Source organism: Orycteropus afer, unplaced genomic scaffold, assembly GCF_000298275.1.
Source record: "Orycteropus afer afer isolate SDZICR_OR568_19922 unplaced genomic scaffold, OryAfe1.0 scaffold00001, whole genome shotgun sequence".
In the NCBI taxonomy this organism is placed as follows: Eukaryota; Metazoa; Chordata; class Mammalia; order Tubulidentata; family Orycteropodidae; genus Orycteropus; species Orycteropus afer.
This window is the reverse complement of record NW_006921588.1, coordinates 35,854,776-35,874,018: the sequence shown is the minus strand read 5'-3', so window position 1 is coordinate 35,874,018 and position 19,243 is coordinate 35,854,776. Positions and strand designations below refer to the sequence as shown.

Sequence of the window (19,243 nt, the reverse complement as noted above, 5' to 3'; positions counted from 1 at the left end):
GTGTGTGTATATATAATTATACATACACACACACATATACATATATATGTATATATGCTTTATAGTTTTAGAATTTATCTCAAATTTTAAAAATAAAGATCTTGTGCACAATAGAATGAAGCTACCTCAGGTATAATCACCAGAGGAAAAATTTATCCTTTTGGTTAAGAAGATTTTAATGTATGGGGTTTATTTTAGTTAGTCTTAAAATTGAAGAGAAACATTATTCTTATGATCAAGGCAACAAAAAACACTATGCATCCTAATTAGAAAAGTAAGTAAACTTTTCATCTGAGATGAAGGTTCATAAATATTGTCCTCAGGGTTTATAACATCACCGAGAGTTTCTCTCTATTATTTTGAGGTAGGAGTGCTTAAACGCCTGTCTAGCTTTCATGCAAAGGTGAATCCCAAGAGATTTCCAACCTAGCTGGTTAGCAATGCTATCAAGCCTTCTTTTTAAAAGAACTATTACTTAATTGAGAACATAACAAAGAACCTTTCAAACATTTTAATGGGTCCCAGTGAGTAAATGCTATTTCTTTTGGGTGGTGTCATTAATTTGCTCTCATGATGCATTACATAAAATCTATGCTAAATTTCATCATGTTTAACCAATGCTCTCAGATAATAAAGAGATCATTGACCAATTCCAAGACAGACTATCCATTAACAAAAGCAATAACAAGCATAACAAAAACAACAAAAATGTAACACCGTGGTCAGTACAAGTGATGTCAAAATTGACTAGGTGAACAAACATTTAGTTCACATCCTCTTAAACATCTCTAACTCCCTTTAAAACAAATGTTTTGTTCATGTTTTCTTCCCTATTCCACCTAAAAAGGACAAAAATAAAAAGGACAAGGGAGTGGCTTATTATTGATTACTAAAGTTAGAATTTTTTATTTTATAGGAAATTGTTGCCTTCAAGACATTTCTTTGGGAAGTCAAGTAACTTCCTCCTACCAAATTAAAAGAAAATGCAGTTTTGAGGAACAGTTGGTGTTTCTCTGAAATTCAACCTTGATAACATTATTTATTAATGGTATACTCCAAAAGGAGTACAATATAAAACCATGTTGAATCAAAAAGTCTCATCAGAGTCATATTTATACAGGTTGCCAAGAGGTGGAATCAGTGCCAGAGAAGAACAGTGCACAATCGAGGGTTAAAGAAAGTCTTTTAAGTCTTGAACTGGAAGCTATTGGAACAGAGCTGATATAAGATACGACATGGGAGAGAAGGGAGGTAATAAAGAGGAACAAGATGTAAATCAATAAAACACATTAGTAAAGTGATAGTTGTGAAGATGAAAAGGATGAGTGGATATAAGGCGATGGACAACAAAACTACTTTAGCATTCATCTTCAGCAAAAACACAACTACTTTGATGTGGCTGTTTCTCATACTTCCTTTGACCTCTTGCTGCCTTTCAGGTAACAAAAATCTCTGGAGGTCAAATGCTGCTCTGAACTGGAGTTGGTTCTAGCCGAGCTCTTACAGAATAATCACAAATAGGTAAGAGTTATTTCCAATGTAAATAAATGAATTTCTGATTTCCCATCTTCACAAGCCCCCTTTTTCTCAAAGTCTTCATATGGCAACTACATATTTCCAGTTCCTAAGACCCTGATCTTAAAGTCATCTTTGACACATCCTACACCTAAACCAGCAGCAATTCCTTCAAGCTCTAACTTCAAAATAAACCCAGAACCTTATACTCTCACCATCCCTAACACTGCCACACTAGTTTCACTGCGACGGTTTCTCGTCTCATTTATGGAAGGAGTCTCCACAAGGTCTCTTGGCTTCTTCCATGGCTATCCACCCATCTACTTTCAAACTTACATGTTGTGAGACTTTTAAGTTAGATCCTTATAATGTCTTTCAGTCTCGCCCCTACCTTCATTTCTTGATGTGAAATGACTCAAAATGAGAAGAAAAAGCTGCTAGTTACCATTATTAATCGGAAGGTGGAATGCACGAAGTATGAATAAAGGAAAAGTGGAAGTAGTCAAAAATGAAATAGAAGACATAAAGATTAATATTCTAGGTGTAGTGAGCTGAAATGGATTAGTACCGGCCATTTGGAATTGGAAATTACATGATCTACTATGTCAGAATGACCAACTGAAGAGAAATGGCATATTTAACCTTAAAATCCAGGCTATAGTGTCTTTACCATTAAATAAATACCTAAGCACTTATGACTATAATCTCCAAATAGATATGATACCAGTATTGTGACTTATTACCTCCATTAATTAGCAAGAATAGTTTTAATGGCATAAATATCTCAGGTATGATTCTAATATTCGTAAGTTCACAAACCTATTGTTCGCTACATGTGGTAGTTAAAGTTGTGTGTCAACTTTGCTGGGCTGTGGATTTGAGTGGGTGGCAGTTGGATGCAGTTATTCCTCGTGATGGGATGGCAATACCTCAAATGGTGGAATCAGCTGTGAGCAGCTCAGTAGTGCCTTCAGGTATGGTCTGCTTTCACTGTATGAGGAGAAGCTTGAGAAAGGTCTAGCACATCTGGACCCTGCATTTGGCCAAGTCTTGGCCTGCCATGTTGCCTACCAATCTTGGAACTGTGCCATTTTACCTACTGATCTTTGGGTCATCAGCCTCAGCAGCCAGTAGCTGCATGAGTCAGAAAAAAAAAAAAAAACCTCTAGCTCCAGTGGCCTGGAACAGGAGGCAGAGCCAAAGCCCAAGGTCAAGGGGCCTTCACCCAGCCTCTAGAGCTAGCACTTTGAACTTGGACTTCTAGCCTCTTAAACTGTAAGAGAATAAATTCCTGTTTGTTAATGCCATCCACTTGGGGTAGTTTTGTGACAGGAGCACTAGAGAACCAAGACACTACATATCTGTACTTAAAAAAATTGTAAGCAATCACACAAATTCATAATTTGGAAAGGGGAAAAAATGATTTATGCCACAACATTTACTGTTGTTGTTGTTGTTGTTAAGTGCCGTCGAGTCGGCCCCGACTCATAGCGACCCCTCCTTGGGTTTCCGAGGCAGTTATCACTATGGAAGTAGGATTGCCCAACCTTCCTTCCGAGGAGTGGCTGGTGGGTTTGAACCGCCAGCTGTCTGGTTAGCAGGCAAGTGTCTTAACCACTATGCTACCAGAGCTCCCACAACATTTACTAAGTATCTGATATTTGCCTTGAATCCTTGGAATTCAGCAAAGTGTCTGGAAGATACCTATATCCATTTTTGTTGATGTTGTTGGGGATACAAAGTTAGAAAATACAGGCCCTTGTCTTGAGGACCTTACCAGACACTGACAAAAATCAATTTATGAACAGATAAATTATCCAGAAACAGATTAAACAGGAACAAATCATTCCCCAAGATAGAAACAAAGTGTTAAGGACACTGGAGGACATGAAAAAAAGAAATTTACTTAGTAGGTAATATGGGGTTGGGTCATCAAATGATGAGTGGCAACTGCCAGGTAAAAAAGGAAACAGGATACAGAATTTCAGTAAGAGGGAATAACATGCTTGTAAATACTCTACTGTGAAAATTCCTGGCATATTCTAAGAGTAGTGAGAAGTTCAGTATGACAGAAAGTGGATGTATGGAAGGAAGTATTGTTAAATAACAACATGTTGTTAGGTGCCCTCAAGTTGTTTTTTGATGCGCAATGGCCTTAGGTGACAGAGTAGAACTGCCCCATAGGGTTTTCTAGGCTCTGATCTTTATGGGAGATCACCAGGTCTTTTATTCCATGGAGCTGCTGGTGGGTTGGAAGCACTGACCTTTTGGTTAGCAGCCAAGTGCTTAAGCACTGCATCACCTAGGTGCCTTTAAAAAAAAAATCAAAAGAAAACAGAGCAAAATAAACCAATATACTGAGCCCAGATGTAATGTCCATGGACCAATGGGCCTCAAATTTCAGCATGCATCAGAATCATCCATAGGGCTTAGGCTTGGTGCTCAGAGTTTCTGATCAACTTACAATATCTGTGATCAACTCCTGTCTAGAAAGGAAGAGTTTAGGGTGGACTCAAAGACTTTATTTTGAGAGAGGACAAATCATGATGTTCTGAATATGAGGAAGCCTGGAGGAAGCAGTTGATTTGATGAGAGAGATTCCACTATACAGTATGTTTTAAATGATAAATCTTAATGTTTCAAGATATCAAGTAGAGATGGCCAATGAGGAGCTGAAGGTAGAAAAGGCAGATCTGAAACTCAGGAGTGAAGGCAAGAGTAAAGATTAAGTTTTAAGAGCAAGCAGCACAGAAATGATTATTCAACTCTTAGAAGTGAATGAAATCCCTCAGGGCTGCAGAATAAGAAAAGAAGATAACCAAGGACCAAAAGGTGGGGGACATTATTATTTAAGAATGTGCATAAAAACAATCATTAAAAAAGTAGGGAAAGCAAATCATAACTTTCAGAGATGTGAAAAGAGAACAAAGGTAATGTAGCTTCTGAACACAAGGGCGGAAGAATTTCAAGATAGACTGTTCAACTGTGTCAAATAGTTGGTAAGAAGCTTCAGTTTTTGACATAAAAGGCACTTGTACCACTTATCCCATTAACCTGTATTAACTCCATGGAGCATTGTACGAACTTGTATTAACTTCTTGGAAACTCTCCGGAGCCGGGAATGAAAGTAGAGTGTGCTTTATATGTGGTTGCTTTTAGTTGCCATCAAGTCAATTCTGACTCATGACGACTCCATGTGGTCAGAGTAGAACCGCTCCACAGGGTTTTCTTGGATGTGTCCTTTCATGGCAGATTGCTAGGCCTAGGCTTGGTCCCAAGATGCTTATGGATGGGTTTGAACTGCTAACCTTTTGGATAATATTTGCACCATTTAAGGACTTGTGTTATAGTACAGCAAACTATAATTATGATTTTATCAATACAAAGCCATAAATGTGGAAACTGAAGCTTAGAGAGCTCCAGTGACTTTGTCTTAGTCATAGAGCTATGGCAGAATCAGCACTAAATTGAGTCCTCTGACTTCTTGCCAAGCAACTCCTGGGAAGTATTAAGACAAAAGCAAAAATGCCAATAAATGGATGCTAACCAAGGTCTTTATTTTTCTCTTACCGTCTGTGAAACAGGCTTCTGGTTCATCTGAATTTATGGGTTCAGCCTCTGCTTCTTCTCCTTCTCCTGGCACAGGGTTATCAACTGTGCTGCACTCAGAAGAACTTGATTGGTTCAATCTCTAAAACAGAATTCACCACCCCACAAGACAGTTCATTTAGTGTTCATTCAAATCCTGAGTTTAAGCCAGATTTAATGATCAGAGTCATGCAAAGTGTTATGAAAACATATTAAAAGTACGATGGTCATAAACACATATAAACACACATTGAGATCAAGTGATCTTACAATGTATCTATACTTGATCTTTCTATCTACACATCCTCTAGAAATACATGATTGTCTTTGTTATGCTAACAAGTAAATATTTGGAGAAAATTAGCATAAGGTAATATTTTAATATTAACTGTCACATTTGCAAATTTTGGCCACATTTTTATTATTATCCTTAAGGCATCTGACTGCTAACCAGAAGGCTGGTGGTTCAAACTCACCAGCCACTCCTCGGAAGGAAGATTAGGCAATCTGTTTCCATAGTGATACTGTCTTGGAAACCCAAGGAGGGGTCACTATGAGTTGGATCTAACTCGATGGCAGTGAGTTTTTTTAATACATTTATGTACAACAACAATGATTATTTTAGGACAACCAAGACCCAAATAGCAGTAACATACAAGAGCCAAATTGTCAATGCCTGTTAATTGAAAGATGAGGTCTGAAAACTTGCAGAAAATGCTTATTAATACTTAAGATAAAAAAAATGAGTGTAAGATAAACCCTAAACACATTTTTCTTATCATCTCTTCAATTTTTTAATATGTAGAAGGATAATATAGATAGAAGGTGTTTTACCAAGACTAAAAATGAGTTAAATATTGTACTGGAATCAAAATCAAGACCATAGAAATTACCTCACTCCGTACCACATATTTTAGTCAAAAAATTACAAGATATAGTAGAAAAGATCATAAAGTATTATTTATAATGTCAAGACAGTGGCCACTAAAATGAGCATCACATGCAAATGTGGAACAAAGACTGAATAAAATTAAATATGGCAGACTTACACATGGAAATAATGAATTTATTGTCATTATGATCACAAAATAGATCATAACTCAAGTTATTTCCACCCAAAACTCTATGATCAAATACGGATGTTTACACACACACACACACACACACACACACATTCTTAGAAAAACTACAGCAATTGTAGCAAAAGTCTGTAAACTTTCCAAATATGAAGGAGAAGAACAGCACATTCATGGAAGAGCTCATTTTTCTTTCTCATTTGCTAAATGACATAAGAATATTGTAAAACTACTAGTTATTACGGCACATGCCTCTCTTAATGAGATTCCAGCTCTATTTTTATAAGAATAAAAATAGTTAATTTTAATTTATAGTTAAAATGAGAATAGCTAAAAATGAGGAAAATACTCATTGCAATTAAATTTATTCTTCAATCTCTTAATTTCCATTAATGTCATAGGCCATACATTTTATATATATATATATATATATATATATATATTTTTGTTGTTGTTGTCATGTGCCGTCGAATCAGACTCAACTCATAGCGACCCCTCCTTGGGTTTCTAAGGCAGGCCCCGACTCATAGCGACCCCTCCTTGGGTTTCCGAGGCAGTATCACTACGGAAGTAGGATTGCCCCATTTTCCTTCCGAGGAGTGGCTTGTGGGTTTGAACCGCCAGCCTTCTGGTTAGCAGTCAAGTGCCTTAAGCACTACGCTACTAGAACTTATATATATACATACACACACATACACATATAGGAGACTGACTTGGACACTAACAGTGTCCTATATAGAAACCACATTAAATTCTCAGTGCTATCATCACATAGTATACAACATCATTAAAAATGGCATAGATAAAGTATTGTACATAAGGAATGATGTAAGCAGACAGAGTCCTCTTAAGAACTAGAGTAAGGAATTACATACATGCTGTTAAATCAACTCTTCTAACCCATGTTGGCATAGAGGCATTATTCCCATGAGCTTGAGTAGTTTGATTTTAAGAGTTAGACCTGCAGTGTGCATTTTCATTTAACAAGCAAATTCTTTAAATTGATTGGGTTTCTCTAAAGATTACTTTCAAATGGTAAGATAGAAGAATAAATATAAAACTGACTAAAATATTATAAAACAGTATTTGGTAAGACTTAGAGTTTTAAAAGATGGGGAGACATGTTTACTAAGCTGTCCTATTACACCTGTTACCACAGACAACCTATCAATTTTAAGCACCATATCTAAATTACTACAGTTCTTTAATGGCCTCAATTCTTGATCTCTCTGTTGTATTCTCAAATGTCATCAAGGAATTGAAAGACAAGACAGCATAATTCTTTGGAAGTGAGAATAAGCCTTAAATTCTGAAGAAGGAAATATTGGCCTGGATTTTGAGGCAAAGCGATAGGAGGAATTGCTGATGGAAAAAAAAAAAAAAGCAACTCATTGCTATTAGTGAAAATATCAACAACTAGCAGATAGTTATACTGGCTTTCTCTCAGCTGGAAATAACTTTTAAATAAAATGATTCTCACAGAAATATAACAGGATAAATTAATTTAAACATCTTTTAACACCAATATTTGTTTTTCTCACTGTTGAAAAAGCATTTCAAAGAAGAATTTCTGCCAAGTTATTTTATGATCAAGTAAAAATTCAAGTGATTTTATTTAGTGTATCTTGCCATGAATTTTTTTTTCACAGTCAGCTTTTATAACTATTTGGTCAATTACATTCAGAGTTGTGCTCAGATTTTATATGATCAATCAAAATATTTGATACAAATCATAATTAATCTGTATCACAAGCCAAGTTTTTGTAGCTACTCGATCATTAGAAATTCATTATTTTCCCAGGACTGTATTACAGTATTTACACAATAACTATTTGAATACTACAAATAAAAGTAAATATTTATGAGCATGTTCTGGAAAAATAGACAGTTGTGGTCTAATCTGTCCTTAGCCTTTGAATTATTAGTTAGTTAGTTAGGTGCCATCAAGTCAGCTCTGACTCATAAAGACTCGATGTACAGCAGAACAAAACACTGCCAGGTTCTATGCCAACCTCACAATCTTTGCTATACCTGAGCCCATCGTTGCAGCCAATATGTCAATCCATATCATTGAGGGCATTCCCCTGTTTCACTGACTGTCTACTTTATCAAGCATGATATCCTTCTTCATGGAATGATCCTTTCTGGTAATATGACCAAACTAGGTGAGATGATGTCTAGCCATTCTCGCTTCCAGTAAGCAGCCTGGCTGTACTTCTTTCAGGACAGATCTGTTTGTTCCTCTGGCAATCCATGGTATTTTCAGTACTCTTCACCAACACCACAACTCAAAAGCATCAACTCTTCTTTGGTGCTCCTTATTCAGTGTCCAGCTTTCATGTGAATATGAGGCAATGGAAATACCATGGATTGTATTAAGTGCAACTTACTCTTCAAAGAGATATCTTTGTTCTTCAGCACTTTAAAGAGGTCTTTTGCAGCAGATTTGCCCAGTGTATTACGTTGTCTGATTTCTTGACTGCTGCTTCCATTGTTGTTGATTGTGGACTCAAGTAATATGAAATCTTTGACAACTTCAATCTTTTCTCGATTTATTGTGATGTTGCTTATTGTTCAGTTGTGAGGATTTTCCTTTTCTTTAAATTGAGGTGTAATCCACAGTCTGCAGTCTTACATACTTCATCAGTAAGTGCTTCAAATTGTCTTCACTTCAGCAAGGAAGTTTGCATCATGTGCATATTGCAGGTTGTGAATGAATCTTCCTTCAACCTTATGCTGTTTTCTTCTTCATATAGTCCAGCTTCCCCAATTATTTTAATTATATACTTGTTAAAACAGATGTTTCTTTAATGGGGTCCTAAAAGATTGTCTTAAATGAAAAAGCCAACATCTTTTTTTTCTTTTTCTTAAAGGGAAATATATTTAATTCTCATATAATGCACTGCTCAGTGTAATTATTGAATCTCTTTTATTCTCTTCTGCTTTACACAGAAGATCATGCCAATTATTTGTACCATTATGAATAAATTATTTTTAAAATTATTTTCATTTCTATAAACCCGGTAATTTATTTATTTTTTCCTGTCTTGTCATTTGGGAAATGGAAGAATAACTATACTATACTAAAATGAGTAGTAAAATAAATAACTCTGCATGAAAAATTTTCCTTTTGATATTATAAATGTGCTATCCTGTAATTTTTATATAGATATGAATTTTTATCTTTGTCAGTCTCTCTCTCTATATATATATAAATAAAAATTGTTAAAAATAAATGCAAATGCAGGATCATAGAGGCAGACTTGCTACTACTTGAGATAGATGCCATAGTTAGCATTCCTGCCCTTTTATTGAAAAATATGATAATGACTATAGGTACTTCTAAAATTCTGGATTTCTTTTCTTTTTTTCCTGAGATAAAAGTGGTATAATTTATTAAAAAAATTAAATTTACAATAAACCAAAAAACCCGAACTCACTGTCATCAAGTTGATTCTGACTCATAGTCATCCCCACTGGATTTCTGAGGTGGTAAATCTTTATGGAATTAGATTGCCCCATCTTCCTTCTGCGGAGCAGCTGTTGAGTCTATATCACCAGCCTTCTGATTAGCAGTCAAATGCCTTAAGCACTATGCCACCAGAGCTTCTTAAACGTACTACACATAAAACCAAACCAAACCCAATGCCCTTGAGTTGATTGTGACACATGGCAACCCCCATTGGGTTTCCAAGGTGGTAAATCTTTATAGAAGTAGATTGCCCCATCTTCTTTCTATGGAGCGGCTGGTGGGTTTGAACTTCTAACCTTCTGGTTAGCAGTAAAATGCTTAGGAACTACACCACCAAAGCTCCTTAGGTTACATATTGTGGAAAAAAAAAAAAGTGTCTTGCACTATCTTCCTGAATCTATCTTCTAGAGGTAACTACTGTATAGTAATTTTTGTGTATCTTTCCAATTTTTTTTAATATGTATCTATAACACACTCTATTTCTGAAACAATCTTTATTTTGATTGTATACTTATATTTTAAGACTCCCTTTCTTACATTGAACATCAAATCAAATCAAATTCTTTGTTATTCCTTTTGGTTCTCCTTTGGATTGCCTTAAAGGGATATATTTTCCTTCTTTCTTTCTTTTTTTTAATTTTAATTTTTATTGTGAATTGGGTGAAAATTTACAGAACAAATTCATTTTCCATACAGTATTTCATACACATTTTGTTTCATGACATTACTGTTTCTACAACATTGTAGAGACTCTGTGCTTTGACATTATAAATAAAGGAATCACATTAGAATTTACCCTAAGCTGGTCACTTATGAATTTATAAACAATATTTTATGAGATTGGCATTAACATTGTAGGGCTATTTCTTGTTAGTATGCTTGCAAGTTAGTTGGTCATTTCTTGTGCCGAGAGGTATAAATTAGGATTGTCTAATAACTTAATAGGAGCTCTGATAGCATAGTACCTAAGGCACTTGACTGCTAATCAGAAGGCTGGCAGTTCAAACCCACCAGCCACTCCTCAGAAGGAAGATGGGGCAATCTACTTCCGTAGTAATACTGCCTCGGAATCCCAAGGAGGGGTCGCTATGAGTTGGGTCTGACTCAAGGGCACATAACAACAACAACAATAACTTAATACACTAGCACTCAAAAGTTGAACATCATCAAACAAAAATCTCCATCAAAGAGGATGGTTCTGTTGAAACATCCCAAAGATGTGACATTTAAAAAACATATTCTGAGACTGTTCACTTCACACAACAAAAGAAAATATTCTTTGAGCAGGGCTGAATACGCAAGAAAGTAATTTTCAAATTAGATTCAAATCAGTATCACCTATCTTTAAATTTTATGGCATAATTTTACTCATCATACATAATGAGGATGCTAAGTCATTAAGGGTAAGACAGCAATGCTCAGGGTAAAGGATCAAAGGATTTTTAGAGAGGAATTCCACAGATAGCTCTTGTGCTTTGTGTGAGTACTTTTAATGTGCCAAATCTTAGAGTCCAAAGCTTCTAAGTTTACCGTTCCACTATGACATCATCTGATTTTAAAATGCTATTTTCTGGTGTAGAGCCCAAATACGCTTTTCTTTCTCTTGCAATAGTTAGGGCATTATGTTTGCCCTCTGGAGAATTGCGAAATGCTCTTCTTACAGTCTTTTATTTTTTGGAGATCATCTACAATATTACCAGTTGTATTTTTGATCTTGAGTGTTACGTAATTCCTTTATATGATTTAGTGTTTTCGCTGTTCAGAGTCTTTCCGATCATTTTCTGTTCTCTCTGAAATTTACCAAGAATGCTTTTAAAAGATGATGCCCAAATTAAAATAAATAAATAAATAAATACTTCAGATATCTTTAATATTTGAAAACGTCAATAGTATTCCCCCTCTGCTACCTGGATTTTTATGTTACTTTTACTAAGCAGAAAACTGTTAAGTTTCTTTTACTAGTTACAATATATTCTTGCCTCACATTATGGTTAAGGTCAGGTAAAAGTCCAGAAGCTTTTTCTTTTCTTGTGTTCTTTGTTTATCGCTATGAAATAAAGATTGTTTAGACTTTTTAGGAACAGCTCCTCCTTCAGCAGGACTTCTGCTTAACAGTTCCATCATGGCATCAGATGTTGAAGAAATAATGAGGTCAATCAGCTGCCACCAAGGAAATTCAACAATTTCACTGAGAATCCTTAATATTACAGAATCTTCTACTTGGTGCACTTTGTATCCAATAATATAACAAATAATTTAGGGAATTAAAAGATAAGCCCTTGAATATAAAAACACACAAGCAAGGTTTGGCCATGGGTGTCCATGGAAGAATGATGGACTGACTTAGGCCTCAGACATATTCTACAGACTTCAATTCCAATGAAAGTCATGGTCTTGAAATGTAAGGTGCCCATCCATATTCACTGGCTTTGTGTACTAACACAGAGCTGCTATGTTATTATTTGCAGAGAATAGAGAATTAACTAGCTGCACTACAGTGGGTCATATGAAAAAAAAAAGTCTTAAAATCTTTGAAAAGAAACATTTAAGCAGTTCTACAATTGAAGCCTGCTAGAAAATTGCAACAAGTGAGGTAAACAAGCACTGGAACATAAATAAACACAAAGGCAAAATGTGAGATAAAAATGGAGACTAAGACTTAAATTCATTAAATATGTTATAATTAATAAAAGCAAAAACAGAATGACAAACAAGAGAAAGCAAATACCTGTACATTTAAATGATTTCTCCTAACACCCCAACTTATCCATGAAGACGAAGGGCAAGGAAAGACCAAGTCCAATGAATGGAACAATTACCATTTTTTAAAAAAGTGAATTTCTAATACTGAAAAACAATATAAAATCAAAATTGGCATGAACAAAATATCATTTTTTACCCATTGTATATGGGGTTCTGCTAAATACACATAAATCTAAAATCCTTAAAGGACAAATCTGCTGTTAATGTACAAAAAAAATACCATATTTTCAAGTTATTCTTCATAAATGAAATATTCAGCTTTAATTTAGTAGGAGAATGAACATTTCTTAACATGAATCTCATGTTTTCTAAGAGTAGTTTGGTACAGAACATGAGTAATAATAATTTAGGAGCTCAAACCTGTGTGCTGGTGTGCAAGTGTGTAGATAATTTCTGAAAAGTTTTCTCAAAAATTGTGAGTTTTACTTATATATATGTAGATACAGTTGTATATATGTGTGCATTTCTATTTACGTTCTTATTGTAAGAAATTCATTATATTTTGGAATAGAATTGTTTTCTAAGAGAATACTGCCTCTAGATTACCACCAATTTGAATTAGAAAAATGTAACTTCAACTTAGAAGCACTTTAGAATTAACTGCAAAGTAAATCAGAACACTATTACCACTTCTGTCTTTCTTTTTGTTCCATTTTAAAACTGTTAGCTTTATTACTCCTAGAATGTGTCAATTTCAGGAAAAAGTTTTGCTTTCATCATTCCACAATGGATAACAACAATACAAACATCTCAATGAGAGAGAAATTAAGAACATGAATTGGATTATAAAAAAGCAAGGTTCTTATTCATATAAAATGGATAATTAAAAAAGGGCAAGTTTCTTATTAATATGAATCCCTCCCAAAAGGAACTACTTGAGTTCAGTCATTCAAAAATATATATAATAGACAACAAAATATTATATCTCAGTAGAGTAACTTTTTCTTTATATTTGTTAGAAAAATTAGATAAGGCAATGCATACTTTTTTTTTCAATTTTAGGGAATTGGTTTTATATCTTATTGACAGATATATTTAGTGTTTACTTCATAAAATATTCATTTAGAACTTTCAGCTTTGCAGGCCCCTGTGTATCTTCTTCATAGTAATATATAATCAGAAACTCATTCTATCAATAAATAAAATTGCTTCTGGAATCCAATTAAGCATTTCAAGCACTTGTCATTCACTCATTTCTAGGCAGAATCTGTTAGCTTTTTATTGACGTATATATGATCAAATAAAATTAAATGTTAATTATTGAGTTGATTAAAAATTAAAGTCCTAGTTAATCACTGCATTTAAAATATCTTCAAATGTACTAAAAATTATAAGTTTCATACCTTGGCTCTGCCCTGAACCCCCTAAATGTATACTCAGAAAGTAGGTAAACTGTATGAGTCTCAATTACCTTCTCTGAAAATCAGGGATAGAATTAGAATGGCCCTTTCCTGCTGTAAGGTTTTATGGCTGAAATTCTTCTCTCATAAAAAATTGTTTTCAATAGAGTTTTAATTGATTGATTGGGAATGTGACAATTCAATGTGATATGTGTATTACTACAAATATGTGGACTAAATTGAGGGGAAAGTTGATAAAGGGTTTCAAATTGAGTATTTCTTCAATGGCCTCTATTATACTCTGTATCTTACTTTTATAATCCATACAAAAAAAAAATCTGTAGAGCATGCACTTGAAATCACCTAAGAACATGAGAGAATTCATCAAGAGAATCACAAAAAATGATGGAATTGCCCCCATGACATGCTGTGTTGTCAATTCATCTATGGAACAATTGTATATGTTTCTACTCTCTTGCAATGGGTCAGGCAGAAATATTTTGCAGTTGAACAGCATGCAAGACATTGAAAAAAATATCATATATGTATGATTTTTTTTTTTAGGTAACCTGTGTAAAAGTGGTCACATTTGTCTCTGCCTGGTTAAAAGCACAAAGCTGCATTCTTGATTGATCCAGTTTGATTTTTACCCCTGTGAGAAGTAAGAAGGTTAGGTACTGAAGTTTAAAAATGGAGCATGATGAAAAAGTTTAGTTAACTGTGATTTAAAGTGTTTAAGGTCATATAAAGGTAAGTTGAAATTTATGATATGTTTGAAAATACATGCCATAATATAATTTCTCAATGTTAAACAATATATTTGATTAAATATCCCCCAATAGGTATGTATAAAGAATCCACTAAACAGTTACACAATCAGTTTATTTAGGAGTTTAATGTGAATGCTATAATATGCCAAAGAAATCTTTTTATTCTGTTTTTCTCCACAGCAAACAACTTTTTAAAATAAGTGATTGTCAATGCTGGGGTTGGGTGGGAGTAAGGGTGTTTGAAAAAGAATATTCTAAAATTACCACTTCTTGCTTTACTTTTAAGAATTACATTAAATTCATTTAGATACTTCAGGATTACAGGAAAGCAATGTTTTCAATTTTATCAAAATGTTAAAAAAAAGAGTAAGAAACACTGATTTAAATTTTAGACCAATATTTAATTATTCTATGGAATACTAAGTAATACCCAATAAAGATGAAAACTATGTAAATAGATTGAAACAACCTGCAAGTAAAATTTAGTACAAGAGTGTAAAAAGAAATACAGTCTAAATAAAATTCAGTATAACAGTGTATTTTTTTAAAGAATTTCTTAAATAAAAGATATGATTAAACATCAATTTCTACCAAAGGCATACCTACAAGAAAACCCCAAGTCTTGTTAGGTCAAGCACATTGCTGGAAAAGATTATTATATCTTCTAAAATGAAGTAAGGAACAAAACTCTAACCTGCCCTTTTGATGAAGGCAGTAACTGCCTCTTTGAAGAAAAAGCTTTGAAAAATCTAAAGAGAGATGGATCTGAAAACAATGTAATTTAAACCACTGTATACTAGAAGGACATAAAAGGAAATTTCACTTTGATCTTTGCAAATATTTAAACAACTTTCTACCAGACAAAAGGACTTCATAACAAATAGGCACACTAAGCCTCTCCCAAAGATGACAACTTTCAAAATTGAATGCTGAATGGGTGGATAGATAAATAAATGAGCGAATCAGGTAAAGAAGGTGAATGCTTGTTTTTCTGCCTGGGATTTCCTTTTCCATCATATCTGACCAATGAATTTATCTCCTGGCTCAAGTGTCAACTCCTTTCATAGTCCCTCAGCCTGACATAGTCCCTTACTCAATCCTTCCCAGTGGACTGGTTTATTATTCTGTTATGAAATGTGCCTTACTCTGCTCTGTTTTACATTTGTATATTTGCCTTCATCTCACATACTTTGGGCACGTTATCAGGAAGGACCAATCCCTGGAGAAGGACATCAAGCTTGGTAAAGAAGAGGGTCGGAAAAGAAGAGAAAGACCTTCAATGAGATGGATTGACACAGTGGCTGCAACAATGAGCTCAACCAAAGCAACGACTGTGAGGATGGTGCAGGACTGGGTAGTGTTTCATTCTGTTGTACATTGGTCGCTATGAATCAGAACTGACTCAACGACACACAATAACAACAGCACAAAGTAAGTATATTCCTCCTCACTGTATTGCCTATCTGTGACAAGTTGCATGGTAGTTAGAACTTGGAACTGAAATTTTAAAGTCCTTCTAGACAGGTAAATGACTAACCAGATTTTTTACTTATTCTTTTAAAGTCTTGGTTATCTGTAAAAATAGACTAATAATATCTTTCCAAGGTTATTGTAAGGACAAAACTTTTATAATGTATATGTAAGTGGCTGTATTTTTTTCCCTAGTCTCTTTTCATTGTTTCTTTTCTTCGCCCCCCCCCCCCATTCTCAAATGTTGCAGTTGATCAACTGTCTTCTTACTCTCTATGGTCTCTGTAGCAGTGGATGCTGTGGTATACTGCCCAAGATCCCATACTCGGGCAAGTCACTCATTCCTCTAGCTGCCAAGAGTATTGGCTTCTGAATGCTTAACTGAGTCCCTCAGAATTGTAGTGGCAGAAGGGAGCTGCTTCACCCCAGGTTACACCAACCTCTCCTGGGAGAGTAGAGGGAGAAGCTGCATCCAATGACTATTTGATGCAGAGTACAAGGGCTCAGCCTCCTTGCTTCAGTGAACAACTACTCCAAACAGTCATTCTAGTGCAAGAGAAGAGTCCCTGGGTAGTACAAATGTGCTTGGCTGCTAACGAAAGGTTGGAGGTGTGAGCCCACCTAGAGGTGCCTCAGGAGAAAGTCTTAGAGTCTACTTCCAAGAAGTCGGCCCAGCATGTTAAGTGTTTGTACCATCCAGGGTCTTCAACAAAGGGAGAAGTAAAGAACAGTAAGGGGATTAGATACTGGTATCTACAGAAGCTTCCCTGGACACTTTAAGAGTCTATACAAAACCCTGCGAGTTCTGGTGGCATGCTGCCTAAGGCATTTGACTGCTAACCAGAAGGCTGGTGGTTCAAACCCACCAGCCACTCCTTGGAAGGAAGGTTGGGCAATCTATTTCTGTAGTGATACCACCTCAGAAACCCAAGGAAGGGCCAGATCCAACCCCACGGCAGTGGTCGCATTTGCATTTTTTTCTACAAAACCCACTGTCATTGAGTTGATTCTAAGTCATAGCGACCCATATTGGGTTTCCAAGGCAGTAAATATTTATGAGCGTAGATTGCCTCAACTTCCTCCTGAGGAAGAGCTGGTGGGTTTAGACCACTGACCTTCTGATTAGCAGCCAAATGCCTTACCCATTTCACCACCATACTACTTTAAAATCATATGGCAGTGTTATTAAATGTTTGAATAAATAAATGATAAATTTAAAGCTTTTCTTTTCCAAATCAGTGTTACAATTCTTTAAAATATCTCTACTATTTCATCTTTAAAGCAGAGGAAGAATTCATCTGTAATTATTGAAATCAAGGAGAATGTCCCTTTAATGCTCTCAGAGATTTTTCCATTAAAAAATACATTTTAAATTTTTTTCAAATCTTGGCATAATTTCAAAAATAACCATACCAGTAAGAATGTAGTTGAACCAGATGAGAGTCACATTAAATTATTGTAGCTGGTAAAGTCACATTTTTCCTAAGCAATTCTCAGCACAATGCCTGGAGCACAGTAGGTCCCAATAAATATTTACTGAATGAAAGGCTGCATTTCATGCTCCATTTGAGGCTCTTTATGAGGAAGTGCTTCACTGTTAATAGTAAAAATCTCTGTAGTGCATTGTTAATATTGCGGTGTGCTGAAAGGGCTACACTGTGCCTCAGGAGGAGGCTGAATCTGAGAAGAGCAATCAGTTGACTGACTCCCTGTATTCTTCGAAGTAGTAACAGGAGTTTTATTATCATGGTAGCATGAGATGATAGCATGCCTTTCTTGATTCATAGACAAAAACTGTCTCTCCAGAGAAATGCTGATGTTATAATAGACAATTGTTTCCTCACAACTGTTTAAGATATTTTATTAAACATTTTATTTGAACTCATCTAATTGGTAATTTTCAGGTAAGATGTTTGATTGTCAAGTATTTTGTTTTCTTTCACTTTGGAGTATATATTTCATTGTTTCAATAAGGAAAAAGAGACCTGCCTGTTGGAAAGGGATTCATGGAGAGGACTGAAAAAATCTCAGCAAAATATATTGGGAAAATAGGATGCTGGGCCATAAGTGTATTGGAGGGTAGGGGGTGATGTGTCAAAGGTCAGATATACTCCTTCCCTTTGTTCAAAACACAGATTGCTAATTAGGCAACAGGAAAAAATATATCCTCACTCATGAAGGAAGAAAATGATATCTCCAAAACCTGGATCTAAGCAAACCAGGGATGAAATTAGGTTCCTCTTCCATGTCAACACCATCTATCGTGGTGACCACTGACAGCAGTGTTGATAAAGGATCTGAGATTGCTTAAGATTCAGACAGAGAGAATTCAGAGAATATAGCCCTGAAAAGTCATTTGTAAAAATCTTCCCGAGTGTGTCTTTTAAACACTAAAAGTGTCAATCACCTTTCCACATCCTGCTACCTCTCTTAAATGCAACCTGTAGCAAATACTGACTGAGAGTATGTGCCTGCCTACTGAATTCCACGCCCATAATAAGTTGAATATTTACTTTCCAACAGGCAAAGTACAATCATTTACTTAAATCACTTAACCTTTATTACAACTTTATTTTATATACAAGGGAAAACAACAACAACAAAGAATTGTAAATAGCTCTAGGTGCCAGAACTAGGATTTGAGTCAGGTATTCTGCCTCCTGAGCCTGTATTCCTAATTATACCCTAAAACCAAACACATTGCTGTCAAGTTGATTCTGACTCATGGCAACTCATAGTAGAACTACTCCATAGGGTTTTGTGGGCTGTCATCTTTTACGGAAGCAGATCACCAGGCCTTTCTTCCCAGTACCACTGAGTACTGCTAACATATAGGTTAATAGGCAACTATTAACATTGAATTGCTAACATATAGATTAATAGGCAAATGCAAACCAATTGCACCACCCAGGGCCCTAACCATACTCTAAAGGGGTGGTTAAGACCTAAATAATCCAAAAGGAAGGAATCAAGAGTATTTGTCTATTGCATAATCAAAAATTGCCTTTTTGTCTCATCAAGGCTCAGGAGAGTAGCCATCAATATTTCAAAGGACATCTGAGGCTTGGAAAGGGAAGAAGGTTACAAAATAGGGAAGACTCATTTCAAGAATGTGGAAACTCAATCTGTGTGGACAGTGAAACCTAAAACTTATGGGAATTAGAACAAGGGAGATTAGTATGGAAGGCTAATAGACACTTCAGGTCCTTAAAGATAATCTGCATTTTTAGTTATCAAAATTGAAAAACA

The 19,243-nt window shown here is 35.2% G+C and overlaps 1 protein-coding gene across 1 annotated transcript in view; it reads right to left on the bottom strand.

The window, feature by feature from the left end:
• SCN9A (sodium voltage-gated channel alpha subunit 9) overlaps positions 1–19,243 on the bottom strand; it is a 119,876-nt gene that overhangs the window by 39,872 nt on the left and 60,761 nt on the right. The window contains exon 17 of the mRNA XM_007947471.1: positions 5,086–5,206. Coding sequence (XP_007945662.1) covers positions 5,086–5,206 — 121 coding nt within the window. The remainder of the gene's footprint in view (positions 1–5,085; positions 5,207–19,243) is intronic.